The 15,896-nt window shown below is 36.3% G+C and overlaps 1 protein-coding gene across 1 annotated transcript in view; it reads right to left on the bottom strand.

The window, feature by feature from the left end:
- The window catches only part of LOC102429598 (25-hydroxycholesterol 7-alpha-hydroxylase), a 152,526-nt gene that overhangs the window by 8,171 nt on the left and 128,459 nt on the right, over positions 1-15,896 (bottom strand). Inside the window, exons 4-5 of the mRNA XM_023755480.1 lie at positions 10,324-10,911; positions 9,644-9,850 (exon numbers count right to left, since the gene is read on the bottom strand). Coding sequence (XP_023611248.1) covers positions 9,644-9,850; positions 10,324-10,911 — 795 coding nt within the window. The remainder of the gene's footprint in view (positions 1-9,643; positions 9,851-10,323; positions 10,912-15,896) is intronic.

The following is a 15,896-nucleotide window of genomic DNA, read 5'->3' as shown; positions in this document are numbered from 1 at the left end:
GGAAATACTTTTACAGGGTTCAGAAGAAAACCCTAATTTCCCTCACTTCCAGGGCAAATAGCAACCATCATCATAACCTGGAAGATTCCAGAAACTGAATGTCCTTGCTTTCCCAGTGGCCTTCACCTTTTGCTCCTAGCACGACAGATTTTATGGCTAATTTCCGGCAATTTATCCTGGCAGTTTGAGGAGGAATTCCTTTGGGAATAATATGCATAATTTGCATAAATCATTCTGATAGCATGCATATCAGCATGTAGCTCCCGTCTGGGTCTGCATCTCTGCCTTCATAATCAAAACTGACTATGTTTGCACCAGAGTGAATGGGTCCTAGAATATAAAGCTTGCTTCTTTCTAATCAGAAATGTGAAAAAGAGCTCCAAATAGAGTATTTTCCCCCTTCACATGGTAACAAATGGTTGTGTTTATGGCTTATAATGCAGAAACTCTCTCTCTCTCTCTCTCTCTCTCTCTCTCTCTCTCTCTCTCTCTCTCACACACACACACACACACACACACACACACACACACAGCCCAGTCTCCTAGTGTTCAGCGAAGATCTGAAACATAGGTACCTGTTATTAGATTATAGAAGCAGACTGGTCAGTGAGGGCTTGTTTCAGCCGAAAAATAAAAATAAATGCCACTTCACTAAAATTTAAATCTATGCCTGGCTTGCATAGCGGTATCAAGTAGCTTTGGGTGCCTTCTCCCAGGAGGCTTTTCCTAAGCATGCATTTGCCTAAAGAAATGAGGCTGTGGTCAGCTGCGTGTGGGCAGTGTGGTGATGCGATGTGACGTACAGCGAGGCTGCGCATATTCTCCTGGACTGCCTTCGTTATTATAATCAGGCAGAGTCAAATCGGTTTGTTGGTGATGAGGCCGGAAAAGAACTTTGGTTTTGGAACACGAACTCTCCTGCAGATAGCCACAAGGCACCTGACACGATGGATTTTAGCTGGCAGGACACCAGCGACCAACATTTCTATGGTGAAAATCGAGGGTCGGTTTCCCCTGTATGGCTGCTGGCTCTGTTGGGTCAACAATAGCACAGCATCGTTTTAGCTTGTGGTGTGAAATGGTAGCTGACATATGTAGCAGCCTGTTCACCCACCAAGTCCAGTAGGGGTGTGGGAAGAAGAAATACAAAAGCAAAATAATGATGCCGTGGCTGCTGTGACAGGACAGGCATTTAACAGTCCAAATAACACGGTCACATCCGATTGGCCGACGTGCTCGGAGGGGTGTGTGTGTGTGAGGGGGGGGGAGCATGGCAGCTTGCGCCCACTGCAGTATCACAAATGACAATTGGGCAAGCATCTCTTATGCAGAAGTTAATCACAATAATGGAGCACAAAGTGTGGCTTAGCGGTCAGATCATAAATGACAAATCTGTTTTACCTTCCAGTACCAGTTATGTGTGCAAGACGAGGTTGGCTCTCGCTCTGAGCGATCATGCCGATAATCATTAGACGGCAGAAGTAATGAGTTGCATTATTTTTAACAATGGAGAGCGGGGCTTCTGCGGCTCTGTGTTGCCACAGACAGGCACAAAAGCCAGCAGCTTTCCCACCAGCCCCCGTAAGAACGCAGGCAGAGCTATATGTTGAGAAGAATGACAACTGCACAATAAAAAATAAAAAAAATTGCAGCCTCGACTTGTAGTTGTCATAGTTGAGCAGACACCAGCCAGTGCCACTGACAGACCAGCTGGGCCCTGGGAGGGCTTCCATGCTGCACCAGGAGGTACAGTAAATTATCCTGCACGGTAGAGCAACATCTGTTTCTGTGCTAGCGCCGAACAAACAAGGCAATTTAAAACATACCAAGGGATAACCAAGCAACAATTGAACATGACCCTCATTTCCACCCCCCTCCTCACGCACGAGGTGCTAAACTTTGTTGTGCAGCAAGCACTCGACGAAAGAGAGGCCAGGTTGGTATTTGATAAGGTGTTGTCAGAGGCATTTTACATATTTCCAAAACGGAAAGAAAAAGCTTATAGTATTGTTATTCTTAGAATCTTCCTCCCCCCCTACTATCTTTATTTCTTTTATGCCAAAGCTAGCACTCAGTTCTCAATTCGTTCTAGAATTATATAAAAAAAAAACTTTCCATATACTTATAAATATTCAGTCTTTAAACCTAATTTGCTATACTTAGTTCACATGCCTTCAAGCATTTGTCTTCCAATTTCCACTGAATAAATGCGTACTAATGAGAACTAGAGCAAGCTGCTGAGGCAAAGCTGGGTGACTTGGGTCTGGCCTGCCACCAGCTTGTGATAGGCGGGCAAATTGAGTTAAAATGAAAAGTCTTGTCGGCTGAAATTCAACATGGTAGCCAAACAGCAAGCTGTCAATCATTCCGGGCAAAACAAGGGGCTGCAGGTAATAAAAGGTCATTGTGATCATTAGTGCACTTGGCTTTCATATGCACGTTAATTTTAATTAAACATGATCTCTATCTGTAAATGTTTTATAAAACTTATTGTGCATAATGGATTGTTAATTTATACTAACATTTAGCAGGTAATAGGACCCTCCGCTTATTAAATGCATTGTAGAAAAATGGCTATCAAGAATGTAAATATTTGGGGATAATTTACACCAGGTGCTGTAAGATGCCAACAATGGCAATGGTGATTAGGATAAGGCTACCCTCGTTTTACATATTGAGCTTTACTGACCAGTACACACAAGGAAATTCGGTTACCGAAATTCCCACAAGCAACTTCCAGTTCAGAGCCTGCACTGCCTTCTTCACCTGGCTGGGAAGGTTTGTTTATCTTTAGGACATAAAAATATTCTGATTCAGTATCCGCTGTAGGCAAAAAGCTGGGGATTGTGTTGAGCTAAGATGCTTTACAATGTCAGTGTGAAGAAAAAGGGCAAATGAAAGAAATGGTGGTAGGAAAAAGGCACAGACACTTTCTCTTTTGCCCTCAGATCTCAATTCTGGTTGTAATAATTGACAGATGATTCTCATTTGCAGATTTAAAGTGAGGAAGCAGCGTTGGACCATCAATAATGCATGTTACAAGGCAAATACAAATAGGCACATCCAAGTTTCTGCCTCACACTTAGGCCATGTCTGTGTATGTGGAATGAATGCACTGTGACATGGCCAGGCTGTTAATTTGGGTCATCTTAATGATTGGTGCAGACTGTCATACCATCTGATTAGCCATGGTGATCAGTGGATAGCAGCGAGGCTGGAGTGAAATGAACAGCCAGGCCCTGCCACAGTCTACCTGGGTGATCTTAGGAAAAAGGTAGGTGAGAAGGGAGGGGGATGTGGAGGAAGTGTGCCCTAGAGGGTGTGGGGAAATGGAGGGAGGGTCCAGATGTGTGAGTGATTTTATGCAACTACCTTCAAGACAGATGAGAAGGTAGATCTGAAATTGTAATAATCAGATCATTCAAAGTAAAATAACTAATTTTGGGCTCAACAACGGTATATTTTAAGTATAGTTAAAAATAAATCGGAATTGGTAGAAATGAATGCCTACTTTCACTATGCTTTGCAGACACGGCCTTTGGTTTACTGCTAAAATATAGACTTGTGAAGTCAACATTCATATATTTAGTAAACATTTATCCAGGGCCTACTGATCAAGGCACTGGGCTACTGCTGCTGGTGCGAAATGGTAGCTGACATATGTAGAAAAGAGAGAACACAGCGTGTGGATTTGGCCTTCAAGGCTCCTGCAGTTTGGGTAGTTCACTGCTGGGAAGTATATATAAACAGAAATGCTTCTGAAGATCCTAGTGAAGATATTGTACAATTTCTGATTGGCTATCTCCAATGATGGCATTCAGAAAGTCCATTTTATTAGAAAGTTTTTTTGTTTTCTTTTACTGGGCTGAAATGGTCCTTCCTTTCATTTCTCCCCTTTAGAAAACCCAAAGGCCAAAAAAAAATCTATATATATAAAAGGCTAATATGCTAAGTGTCCAACTGTTGGACCGGTAGCTGCCCGATCCCCGCAGGCCAGGCCAAGGGACCCCACCGGTGCACGAATCCGTGCACCAGGCCTCTAGTAAAAAACAAAAATCCTAATTCCTCTTCCACAGAAGAGCCCTTTAAAAATATTTAAGGAGCACTATCATGTCATTTTTAAGTTGTATGTCAGAGAAGATACGGCTTTCAGTTTTTTAACATTCTGGATTAATTCAATTACTAAATGTGCCACTAAAATGTGGTGGAATTGGGTGTGCTACTTCAGTTGGAAAAGTAGAGAGGAACTGCTTTCTCTGCCCTAGATACCATACTTGCATGAATGCTTTGTTGGAAGCAAATGAACAACATATTTTTGAGATGTCACCACTGACTTGTTTTAAGCTTCCTGATATCCCAGAGGTTATCGGTGCTGGCTGTCCATTAGAATCACCTGAGATGGTTTAATAATAATAATAATAATAATAATAATGCTCCATGCTAGATCAATGCAATCAGAACCACTGCATTAACAAACACTTTAAATTTGTGCTTTTAAACCTTGATTGCACATTAGAATCATGAGCTTGCACCCGGGCCCCTGACATCAGAACCTCTGTGGCTGGGACTGGGTGTGAGTATTTTTGAAGCTTCCCTGATGATTCCAATGAGGAATCCAGGCTGAGAACCAGAGCTTTAAACCCTTTTCTGCTCAGCCACACATTTCCTCATCCTATTCTTATGCGGTTGATTTTCAGACCTAAATACAATAATCTGTATTCTCATTAAATTTCCCTTTCAATCCTTTCAACTCCTGCTTCCAGCATTCATTAGATTGTCTAACCCTCTTATCTTTGCGCCGAGCTGGAAATTTCATAAACATCCAAATCAGTATATTTTACTTTTTAACCAATGTTTCCTTATATTATGTACAAAAATTTCACTACCTTATGTGCCCTTTTATGGAAGATGCCTCTCCCCCTGGGTCCAGTTATAAGTTTCTAATATGAAGTAGAATTGATATTGTTTATGCATCCCCACTAGAAGAGAGGCTTTTGTAAACTTTCCTACTGTTGTCTAAATCATGTACAACTTTAATTTCTCAAATAGAATTATTTTATAACATTAAATAAGTTTTTGTCAATATAGCACCCAAAATTGTGCCAAATATACCACACTAACACGTTAATAATAAGGGAAACCATGTGTCATGGAAATGTGGAAACTCTATTATCTTTGTAACTTTTCTGTAAATCTAAACTATTCTAAAATAAAAAGTTTATTTTTATTTTTAAAAAAACTCCATAAAATTCTGATGTGAGCCTCTAGCCCCAACTTCACACTCAAACCCAATTATATCTGAGAATTAGTGATACATATCAGACAAAAACTAGGTCTCTGGTACGTCTCTAGAGCATTTTTCCAGGAAGTGACAGTGTTTATAGGTTAGCACTGAGGTTAGACAAGCCTGGCATCAATTTCTGGCTCCTCCACTATCTAGTTGTATGATTTGGGGTGGTTAACTAATCTTTCTGAACCTTGTTACCCAAGAATTAAAGATAACTCTTGAGGCTTAAATAAGCTAATTACACAAAGCAGTTAATACAGTGCCTGCTACATAGTAAAATAATGATTAATACCGTCGTTCCTAATGTTTCATCCTGAATGAAAAATAAACATAACTCTATCATCACCTAGCCCACATTTCCAGATCTTGTCCATGTGAATAGCATGGCTGGCTTTGTTGACTCACGATACAAAGACGTCCTCTTCCCTCTCATTTCGGACAATGAAAAGGACTCCAGTGATTCTTGTATCAGACAGGTTTGAGGGGAAAAGGCTGGGTATGGACAGAACCCAAGTTAAAGCTCTGCCTCTCTCCTTTACCTCCATGACCTGAGGAAAGTCATTTAGCACCCTGAGAATTTTATCACCTGTATAAATAATGGCAAAATAATAGCTGCCCCAGTCCCCCAGTATCTTGGTGAAGATCACATGAAACAACATAAGTCCATTAAGTTGCTTTGAAATATTGAAATCATCAATAGATTTAATATGGACTATGCCTAATAATCACTATTATTTGTTAGCAATCTTTATTTTTTCCAACTAATCATTTCTTTCTGTTCCCTCCCAACTACTCACACAAAAAAATGGGCTTAGAAATGTCATAGAATTTTACTGAAGATCACAGCAAGCCTATAATTCTAGAGTTACTATAATACATAATCTCCTCTTTTAAAAGAGTATTAAAATTTTGCCGAGCCCTAGCTTTATAGCACTTCCTTTTTTTCCAATATTCCTCACTTGGACCACATTTGCAGCTTTTCTGATTTTCAAGATATCTCATTGAACAAAATTGGGTGCCTGCAATTCATCTGAGCAGTTCAGGAGTTATAATCCACTTTGCCTTACATTCTTACTTAGAGTTCAATTGCTCTTTTCATGTGTGCTAAGCAGAAGGTGCCCTTCTGTGGGGGTAAGGTAGACTTGAATTTGATACCAGCTTGGCTCACAAATACTTGAAAATAAAGAAAACAATATAAACACTGTAGGGATGACATCGAGGTTAAATATCATCTTGGTGATAACAACAGATAATGTTCATTGAACCCATACTTTTTATTAAGTTATTTACATACATTATTTTGGTAAACCTTGATATAAGAAGTGGGACTCAAGATTATTTGCTATCCATTAATCAAAATATCAATTTTGAGACTTCCACTCCTTGCATTATCTCTTACTTTTCTCCTAGAGTAAAAGTAAGAGTTATTAGTACAGTTTTCAAACTTTTATTTTATCAGCAACTCTTTCTATTTATATTTAGGCTCCCCCAAGTAACCTCACTATAGTTACTAACTTATCTTAAATTTACATTTAAATTTAATGGTAGAGATCTTTGCTAAATTTATATAACATTTTAGTGAGGTTAGAATAAGCAGGATTCCTCTAATAAGTTACATAAGTATATAAAGTTACATTTTTCTTTAAGAGAAAGGTAGACTGGTTTTAAATAAATATTTTTGAGAGCATTGGATAAAAGCATAAATCCATTACAACCACTAACAACAGATGATTGCTTTGAGCTTGATATTTAAAAGCCTAATATATGTTACACGTTTTAACTTTTGCCGACATTAGGTGTATATTGATGTCAGAGGAAATTCGATACGTTTGAGGCCTACAGGATTGGCCAGAAACATCAGTAAGATATGCACAATGATTTGCATCACCTGTACCCCATTGGCACTGTCTTCTTATCCACTCTAGAGAAATCGTTTGTGTTTAGGAACAAAACACCTTTTCTATGGCATTTTAACTTTCCTTTTCAACCTTGCTGTTTAATAAATGTATGCTGATATGCAATATCTCCGTAAAAAAATCTCCTGTCCCTCTCCTGTACTAATAACAAAATTGTCTGTCTTGGTTTAAAAAAAAAACCCCACAAAAAACAGCATTCATTTCATCCTTGTGATTTTTTTTTACAATAATAAAAATTCAAGATCTCTCTTTAAAAAGAAATTATAATACTTTCAACAATAAAAAATTTTTTTAAAAGAGAAACTGTACTTAGAATACATAGAACTCTTCCCTAAGGAAATAAGAAGAAGAAGCACATACACTCACACTATGTGTACACTGCAAATACTTAATTCCATAAATTTTTGCCTATTGTACAGATAGTTCAAGCTCTTTTTTGATATACAGAAATACAGTTGAGCTATGACGAGATGCAGAGGTTATCTGTTGTGTTACTGAGTCATAAGTTTGCTCCACTCTGCATAAAAGAGTCTATCTCGTGAAAGTAAAAACACACCCTATTTTCTACAAGATTAAATTCTCATAATGAATGTCTGCTGGTAACCGAGGCTGTGAAAAACAGAGGTCCACCTTCCAGATGAAGGAAGGCATTGCCTTTATCTAGGTGGATCCTCACTCATGTGGGATTGTTGTTCATTTGGTGAAGGTCCGTGAGCTGTAAATGTGAGTCCTCCAAGGATGAAAATCTCTAGCGTTAGCTATAGACTTGAATGGACCCAAATTATAACCCTGGAACCTGCCATTTCTTTTGATCAAATACATTTAAACTTCCCTCTTTTGATATTATACTTTTAAAATGATCCTTTCAATAACGAGAAGCTGAATAAAAAGGGTTGATGAGTCTCAACTACATTCTTATGAGTAATAACTGTCTACGAATACAAACACCTATTCCTTGAAGTTTATTTGCTTTACTTTTCAGAATACATAATCTGATTCACAAAATGCAACTGAATATGTGGGAAATGCAACCCTGATCTTCACAGAACCACAAATCTTCTATTCATAAAATACTGTGTATCCATGTGAAGGCAGCTGTCTAGAACTGTACACAAATTTTGTGCATGTCTTCCCCATTAATTCTCAAAAGAAAAATAAAATAATATTTGAATTTTAATAATGTGGGATTATTTTCTTTCACGAAGCAAATTCAAAATAACTTTGATAATATATGCTCCAAACAGCAAACTGTAAGGTGACATATTTTTCCTAATTGACTGAACAAGCTAGCCACTGTCAATACAAGGCCAGCTTCCGGCTATTGCCTCTGATGGGTTTTGTCCTAACCAGTGGGAACCAACTGGCAGTCAAGACCTATAGGGCCTGTACATGCACAAGATCCCACCAAAAAACCTGAAACATATTTAAAAGATAAAAAATTGAGGCCAACATGGGTTAAAATACTTGCCTACATTGTCAAATGAGTGAAGCAACAGAGAAATATAAAGACTTACTTTTCCATTTGTCCAGAGGGACTTGGACTATTGTATAGTAAATGATACCATAGGATGAAATATCAATACAGAAGGGACAGAGGATAACTCATCGATATGGAATTTAACTTTGGGAATTAAAGTTCATCACATAATCATAGTGGTCTTATCAAAACTAGCGAAGTAGAATGCAATCCACTGCTGTCAAAAGTTCACGTCACCAGTACACAGGTATATGTAGAAACAGAAAAACACCTTAGTCACTCCTGACCTCAAATGTGTTTAACACAGAGACCATGCATATCTCATAAGTCAGTGAATGTTTTATAAAATATTGACATTTCACAGGAAGTAATTTGTAGTTTTTCTCTTTTCCCTCGCTCTCTCCCTTCCTTTTTTTCTTTTTCACCCCCAAGTGTGTTTAAATCATAAACTTTCAGTGGAAATCACTTGTCCTACATTTTTGAGAATCATGTACTCCAAGCTGTATAGAACATCCTAATTGCTGCATGAAAATATAGACACCATTTTAGGGTAGAATAAATATGTTTTGTACATAAGTTGCATTCCTGAAATACCTTCTTTTTTCAAGCTCTAAATACCTTTCTTGACAAGATAGAGCAACAGTGTTTGGAAAGCATTAGCATGTCAACAGATGCTCAGAATCAAATGACTTAATAGGCAGAAACTATTTTTTTCCAAATAATTGCAAAGCTTTGGTCTAGCCTTTTGCATACCTTGCATAGTTAATTACCTAGGCCTTAATGTTTACATGCAATGAGAGTATCTACAACTATAAACTACATAATTTATAATTGATGTAAATGGGTGTTATTATGTCAATTAGACAGCTGTGTCCTCCACCTCTTGGTAAACAGCTTTGAGTGATAAACTGAGTTAGCAGAGAAGTAACCTTCTTTTCTTCATAACAGATAAAAATAAATTACCTAGGTAGACCAGGCTGTCCAATTGTTCTCTGGTGATGTAGATGGAAAATCCAGACCCTTGCTTTTGACCTGTTGACTGCAGCAAATGGTCAATTTCGTCACGCAGCACTGCCATAGCTTCTGGGTGCCGTAGAAGGTAATAGATTGTCCAGAACATAGTTGGAATAGTGTTTGCCACAGAGGCCCAGAGAAAGCCTAAATGATGTGCTGGGAGAAAATAAGTGAAAAGGAAGATTAATAGCGTTTATTACACTGATTAGATTTGCAGTGTGCTAATTAAAAGATGTTAGGACACAGACCCAGCCAAGGATCAGTGCATGCTAATGAGGACCAATAGGCTTCTGAAGTCTAATTTTCTGCTTAATGAGAATAGTTTAAAATGTAATGTGTGTGGGGGGGTTGGGGGCAGGGAGACGGGGAATGAGATAAGAGGAGTAAATGCAGCTTGGCTATACTCTTTCTCATTATCACCATTAAGTATCTTGTTTTACCACCTCAGCAAAAAAAAAAAAAAAAAAAAAATCAATTATCACAGAGGGTTGTTTCAGACTAAAACATTTTATCATTAGCCAATTAGAGCGAGCATAAAATTTTTCAAGGTCGCCATTTTGTCTTTTTATTTCAAAGGTCTATTGTAAATTATTCTATTTTAGACAAGTAATCATTCAGAAGTTTCTTACCTCCTATTTCAATGTCCTTGAGCGTATAGTATTTCTCCAGGATATCTTGCCTCATTTGAACAACTTCTGACCATCCTTGTATATTAGCCAAGTTTTCTGATGTCAAGTGTTTTATAAGTTTCTTTTGAATAGACTTGGCATCTCCTAGAAGCTCAATGGGTATATCTGATAGTAAATATATGAATTTGGCATCAAATTTAAAAAAATCATCTTTAAGTTCAGTAATAAATTCTTTCCTATCACCAGCAACAGATTTCCCATATATGGTTGCAAATGTGGCCTCAAATATTACTGAGCTGCAGAATGTCAACAGGTATGCCATGTCCCAATTTGTGGTTTTAAAGAGTTTGGGTTCAAAAACTTGTTGTAGGTTCTGCGTCATGTTTTCCATGAGTAGGTCCAAAGATTTCCCTTGTAAAAGTTTGTAGCAGTCATGAAGCTCGTTGTTCAGTTCATCATCGGTCATCAACTTTTGGATGGCAAATGCTTTCTTTAATATATTCTTACTAAACATTCGAAAGCTTAATTTCTGATTTTTCATCACTGACTGGTACTGGTAAGGGTCCAGAATAAATGTTATGTACTTTCCTAAAAGAAATGAGAATATGAGCTCATTTGTTAGCAAAACAAACAGCCCCCCACTCCAAACTTTGACAATATTTTAATGAAAATTAGATCTTAGTAACTAACATCTAGAAACGTGCAAAGGTTAATAAAAATCCATTTCATCCAAAGGTCCACTACATGTTTCCTTTTAAAATGGAAGATAGTGGGGAAAACTCTAGAAACTTGAAGTTAAATATTCTGAAATTCTTAATGAATTAGTAAAACACAGTATAAGCCCTGGCCAGGTAACTCAGTTGGTTAGAGCACTGCCCCCATACTATCAAGGTTATAGGTTTGATCCCTTGTCAGGGCACATACAAGAATCAACCAACGAATGCATAGATGGGTGGAACAACAAATCAATATTTCTCTCTCTCTCTCTCCCCCTTCCTTTCTCTCTGTAAAAATCAATTAAAAATGTTTAAGGTAGTTTACACATCAAATTTTTATTTTAACTAAGTACCCAAATATTTAAATTATCCTTTAAATATACTCAGAATCCCTTGACTTAAACACTTCTCATATTTTTCTCTCCAATAACATAAATAACAAAAATATCAAATTGGTAAGATGACATTCCCTTATTGATTTTTTATTTATACTTCATCAAGAGCTTTTTCATACTTGGTATCATCCTAGCTTTGGCTGGATACAATAATTTTAACTCAAATAAATGAAGATGTGGTATGAAGCAGGTACTCATAGATGAATTACTAATTCACCACTAACAACAAAATCACAAAGGCCAGTATTTTCATTTTTATAGATGAGAAAATAGTGGCTCACAAAGATTAAGTAACATGTCCAAGGTCACATACTGAAACAGAATGTCAAATTAGATTTCATTCTTTCATTCATTCATTTATATTTATTCAACTTTTATTGAAATCAAGACATTTGGTTGGATCTTGTTCCTCTTGAAGTATAAAGATGTAAAGAAAACATTGTATTATGTGGATGGATAGTGATACAGCAGATGTGTATCTGAGGCAGAAAGTGGCATCTGCTTCAGTCTGCTTTCAGAAGTTATTAGAAATGGTTCTTTGAGGTGGTGACATTTGGTCTTTTCATACATTAGTGTTGTCCAACCTTACTAATTAAAAGATTTAAGGTTCTGGTCAAATATACAATTCCTACCTGATTCTGATTCATGAAGCTTAGAGTACCTAATACTGTTTTAAGACTCCTTGTAATTATATGTAATATGCAGATAGTATTAAATAATAGCATTTAATAAGTTTTTCCTTCCCAAGAACACACATGAAGTTTAGATACTCCTATATACTTTGATACCTATTTATTGTCTTCTAGAAAAACAATAAATAATTAGACCTTGAAGAATGGAGGATCATCTACACTTTCCTCTTAAACTTATCATTCCTCTGTGTGTGTGCAGGTATGTTTGTGTAGCTTTCTGAGATAAATGACTTCTCACTTACTATTTATGGTAACTCCAACAGCATCACAGAACTTAAATTTAATTTGGTAAAGATTTAGGATAAAGTTTTGAATAATTTTCAACCTAATCCTGGTAATGGCTTGGAAGCAGAGAGGGGGAGAAGAGGGCAATGGGGGGAAAAGGGGGACATATGTAATACTTTCAACAATAAAGATATATAAAAAAAATAATCATTTATCTCAATGTTAAATATATGATCTAGTTTGCATTTTAAAAAAGATTAATGTTTTCTCTTTGTTGTACAATTTTAAAGCATTATTTAAGTTTTTGATATACATGGAGATACATGAGCTATTATTTTTTTCTAAAAATGAATCATATGATTTAAATTTTACTTACTCTATTTCCTCTTGATTTACTTAATAAGGAGGGGCCAATCTAAGAATGAGAGTAAAGCTAGAAATGACTACTCATTCTTGTCAGATCCCAAAGCTACAACTACAAAATCAACTCAATTGTTTTTCCCCCTGGGGAGAGGAAAAAGGACTCAACTGGATTTGGGCATATTTTATTACACCTGCCTTATACCATAGCTGCTTAATTAAATAAAATTGCCAGCATCTGCCTGATGAATAATTGAAAAGAAAATCAATTCTCTTATTTTGTAAAAGACATAATTTTAGGCAAAGCTGTGTATTTTCACAGGTGGTGATTCATACTTTTCTCCTTTCACTAAATGAAATAATTCTACTAAATATCTTTAGGGTTATTTTAAATTTGTCACTAAAGTTCAGAGAATGTATGAAAGATTCAGTTTGTAATACACACAATTATCAGAATATATTTTGAATTTTTCTATAAATTTTCCACAATCATCAAAATCTAAGTGGAAAGACAAAACTCTATTCAGCTATGAGAGCATGAGCTACTGGCTGCTGGCCTACTTAAGTACAGGCTGTATGCAGGGTAGAGTTTTTGTCTAGAATTCATCACAAATACATATTTATCCCCTCTCTTTTTCTTTCTATAACTCTCCTTGGGGGTGAGGAGATGGGGAGAAACTGTAACATTAATTTCAAATAAAATGAATAAAGGCTAAATGTGTAAAAGCATTCTGGTTAGCAATCAATTATTTTTTTTTTAAATAAGCAGTTGTTGCATATAGTCTCTGATGTAAAAATCATTACTGATCAGTTTAAAGCAATTTGTAGATAAAATTCTCACTGTTTTCAAGGCTCTTTACATTCTAGGATCTGTATTTTCTCTTTCTCATTCTTATTTTAATTTTCTTCCATATCAAGGCATTGTGTTTTATCTATATCCCCGAGTAAGATGTGGATTTCTTTAAAAGTGGACGTTTTGATTTTCTGGATTTTATTCTTCAACTGGGTTTGGAAGTACTAGTAACCCTGGAGATGTTAGCTGGCTTTCCAACTTTTAATCTTCAGTATAAACAATTTAAGCTAAGTTTTCCAAAATTAATATTAATTTAAACCATCTGTCCACCATCTGCTAATGTGAGATGCAAAACCAGAGTTTCTTTGTAATCTTTAATCAGACAGTTAGGAAAACACATATACATTCATAAAATAAATTTAAATTTCTTAACAAAGGGAACCTGAAAAGTTATTTCGAAGGCCATGGATTCTTGGAGCAAAATTAACTTTTCCTCTAGTGTAATTTCATGTAAATGAATGCCATGTGTCAACAAGCAAGTTGCCTAGTTCACAAAGATCACAAGGTAGAAACAATATTCTTTGCCATGTTTTTCAAAAAGAAAAGAATGGTGTCTTGCCGGATCCGGTTTGGCTCAGTGGATAGAGCGTTAAATTTCTTAACAAAGGGAACCTGAAAAGTTATTTCGAAGGCCATGGATTCTTGGAGCAAAATTAACTTTTCCTCTAGTGTAATTTCATGTAAATGAATGCCATGTGTCAACAAGCAAGTTGCCTAGTTCACAAAGATCACAAGGTAGAAACAATATTCTTTGCCATGTTTTTCAAAAAGAAAAGAATGGTGTCTAAATATCAATGTCAAAATGAGGCTCACTTTTACAATATATATATCATATACATATGATACACATATACATATGATATACATATACATATATGTATATTTTAAATAGGGTAAAAAATTTGAATGTTTTCTTTACTGATAATTTCATTATGTTCCCTTTTTAGGAGCTGCCTGGGTCTCAAGGTATCAACTCCAGCATTCCCATAGAACCTGTGCGGGATCCTTTCCTAACTCAACGGTCTTTTCACTTCCTTCAAATTTAGTTCTTTCAGGAAGATGAAACTACATGATGCAAAGTATGCCAGAAATGCCAAAAACAAATAAGGTCACTCACACTGATATCTTATATACACAGGAAGTTTGACATCTGGATCATCATAAATTGAGTTTTGATGTTTTATTTCAGATATTTGGTGCTTTACAGAGACATATCCATGGGAATTCAGGACAATTATTTGACTATTTGAAATAGAAATGCTCAGTCAACAAATCTGACTTTAAAATCTGGATTTTAAATAAGTTTTCCATAATTACAAGCTTTTAATCTCCATCTTCAGCTTGTTCTTCAATAGATTTTTAAAAAAATCTCAAGTTGTAAATATTAGTTGGAGGAGTGGAATAGAAACCAACTTTTTGTTGTATGAGGCTGACCACATTACATACTCCTCCTCTTATTAGAAAGATTTCACTAGCTGTTGACAATGACGTACAGGGCTGCTTCGCTGGGATGACATCTAGGGAAAATGATTCTGCTGCACCACCACACAGAACCAATTAGAGAACTATTTTCTGCGACAGGCCACGAATTTACGTGGTTTCTCATGAAAAGATGTATCTTTTAATTTCTTTATTAAGATGACATCCATGTCCCTTGAGACTTTTTGGGATGACAATCATTTGCTCATCATACAAGAACATTACTCACTGAAATCACATTATGGGACAACTGTGGAAGACTGCTCCTCATTTCACATTTTCCAAATGAGCTATTTGGCAAACTGATTATTAAAATCATATACATTAATAGCATATCTTGGCAGGAATTTATTCAAACCCTAGTAAGAAGGCAAAGAGAAATAGCAGTACATATTCAACTATGGTTGTCTACTATTGAGCTAGAAAACATAACCATGGTCAAATTATTTAGATGGTAGAAATTCAGCAAGCTTCTCAGTACGTATCTAAAACTAAGATACCAAGTGTCGGCAGACATCGGTTGCTTTGTGAAAAGTGAATACAATTATTCAAATCTGCCACAAGTTTCTGCTTAATTACCTAAGGTTATTTCTGTATAATTCACTTAAAAAAGAAAAGTAAAAATTTCAATGATGTGTTGTAGCTACTCATTAGAACATATGGTTGAATTTTTTTTGAAGTGAAGAATACAGTTTTGTATTATGAGGCCAAAAGCTCACTTAGAGTAGAAGAACCAGCTATGGCCTTTAATTGTATCCTGGTAAGTATTTCATCAGCTCTGAGGTATTGGGAAATTCCTCATCAATTATTTATTGTGAATCAATCCATGCTGAGCTCCGGATTAAAAGTTGGC

This window comes from Myotis lucifugus, unplaced genomic scaffold (assembly GCF_000147115.1).
Source record: "Myotis lucifugus unplaced genomic scaffold, Myoluc2.0 scaffold_77, whole genome shotgun sequence".
NCBI classification, from domain to species: domain Eukaryota; kingdom Metazoa; phylum Chordata; class Mammalia; order Chiroptera; family Vespertilionidae; genus Myotis; species Myotis lucifugus.
The sequence above is the reverse complement of the archived record's forward strand: the minus strand, read 5'-3'. Positions and strand labels throughout refer to the sequence as shown.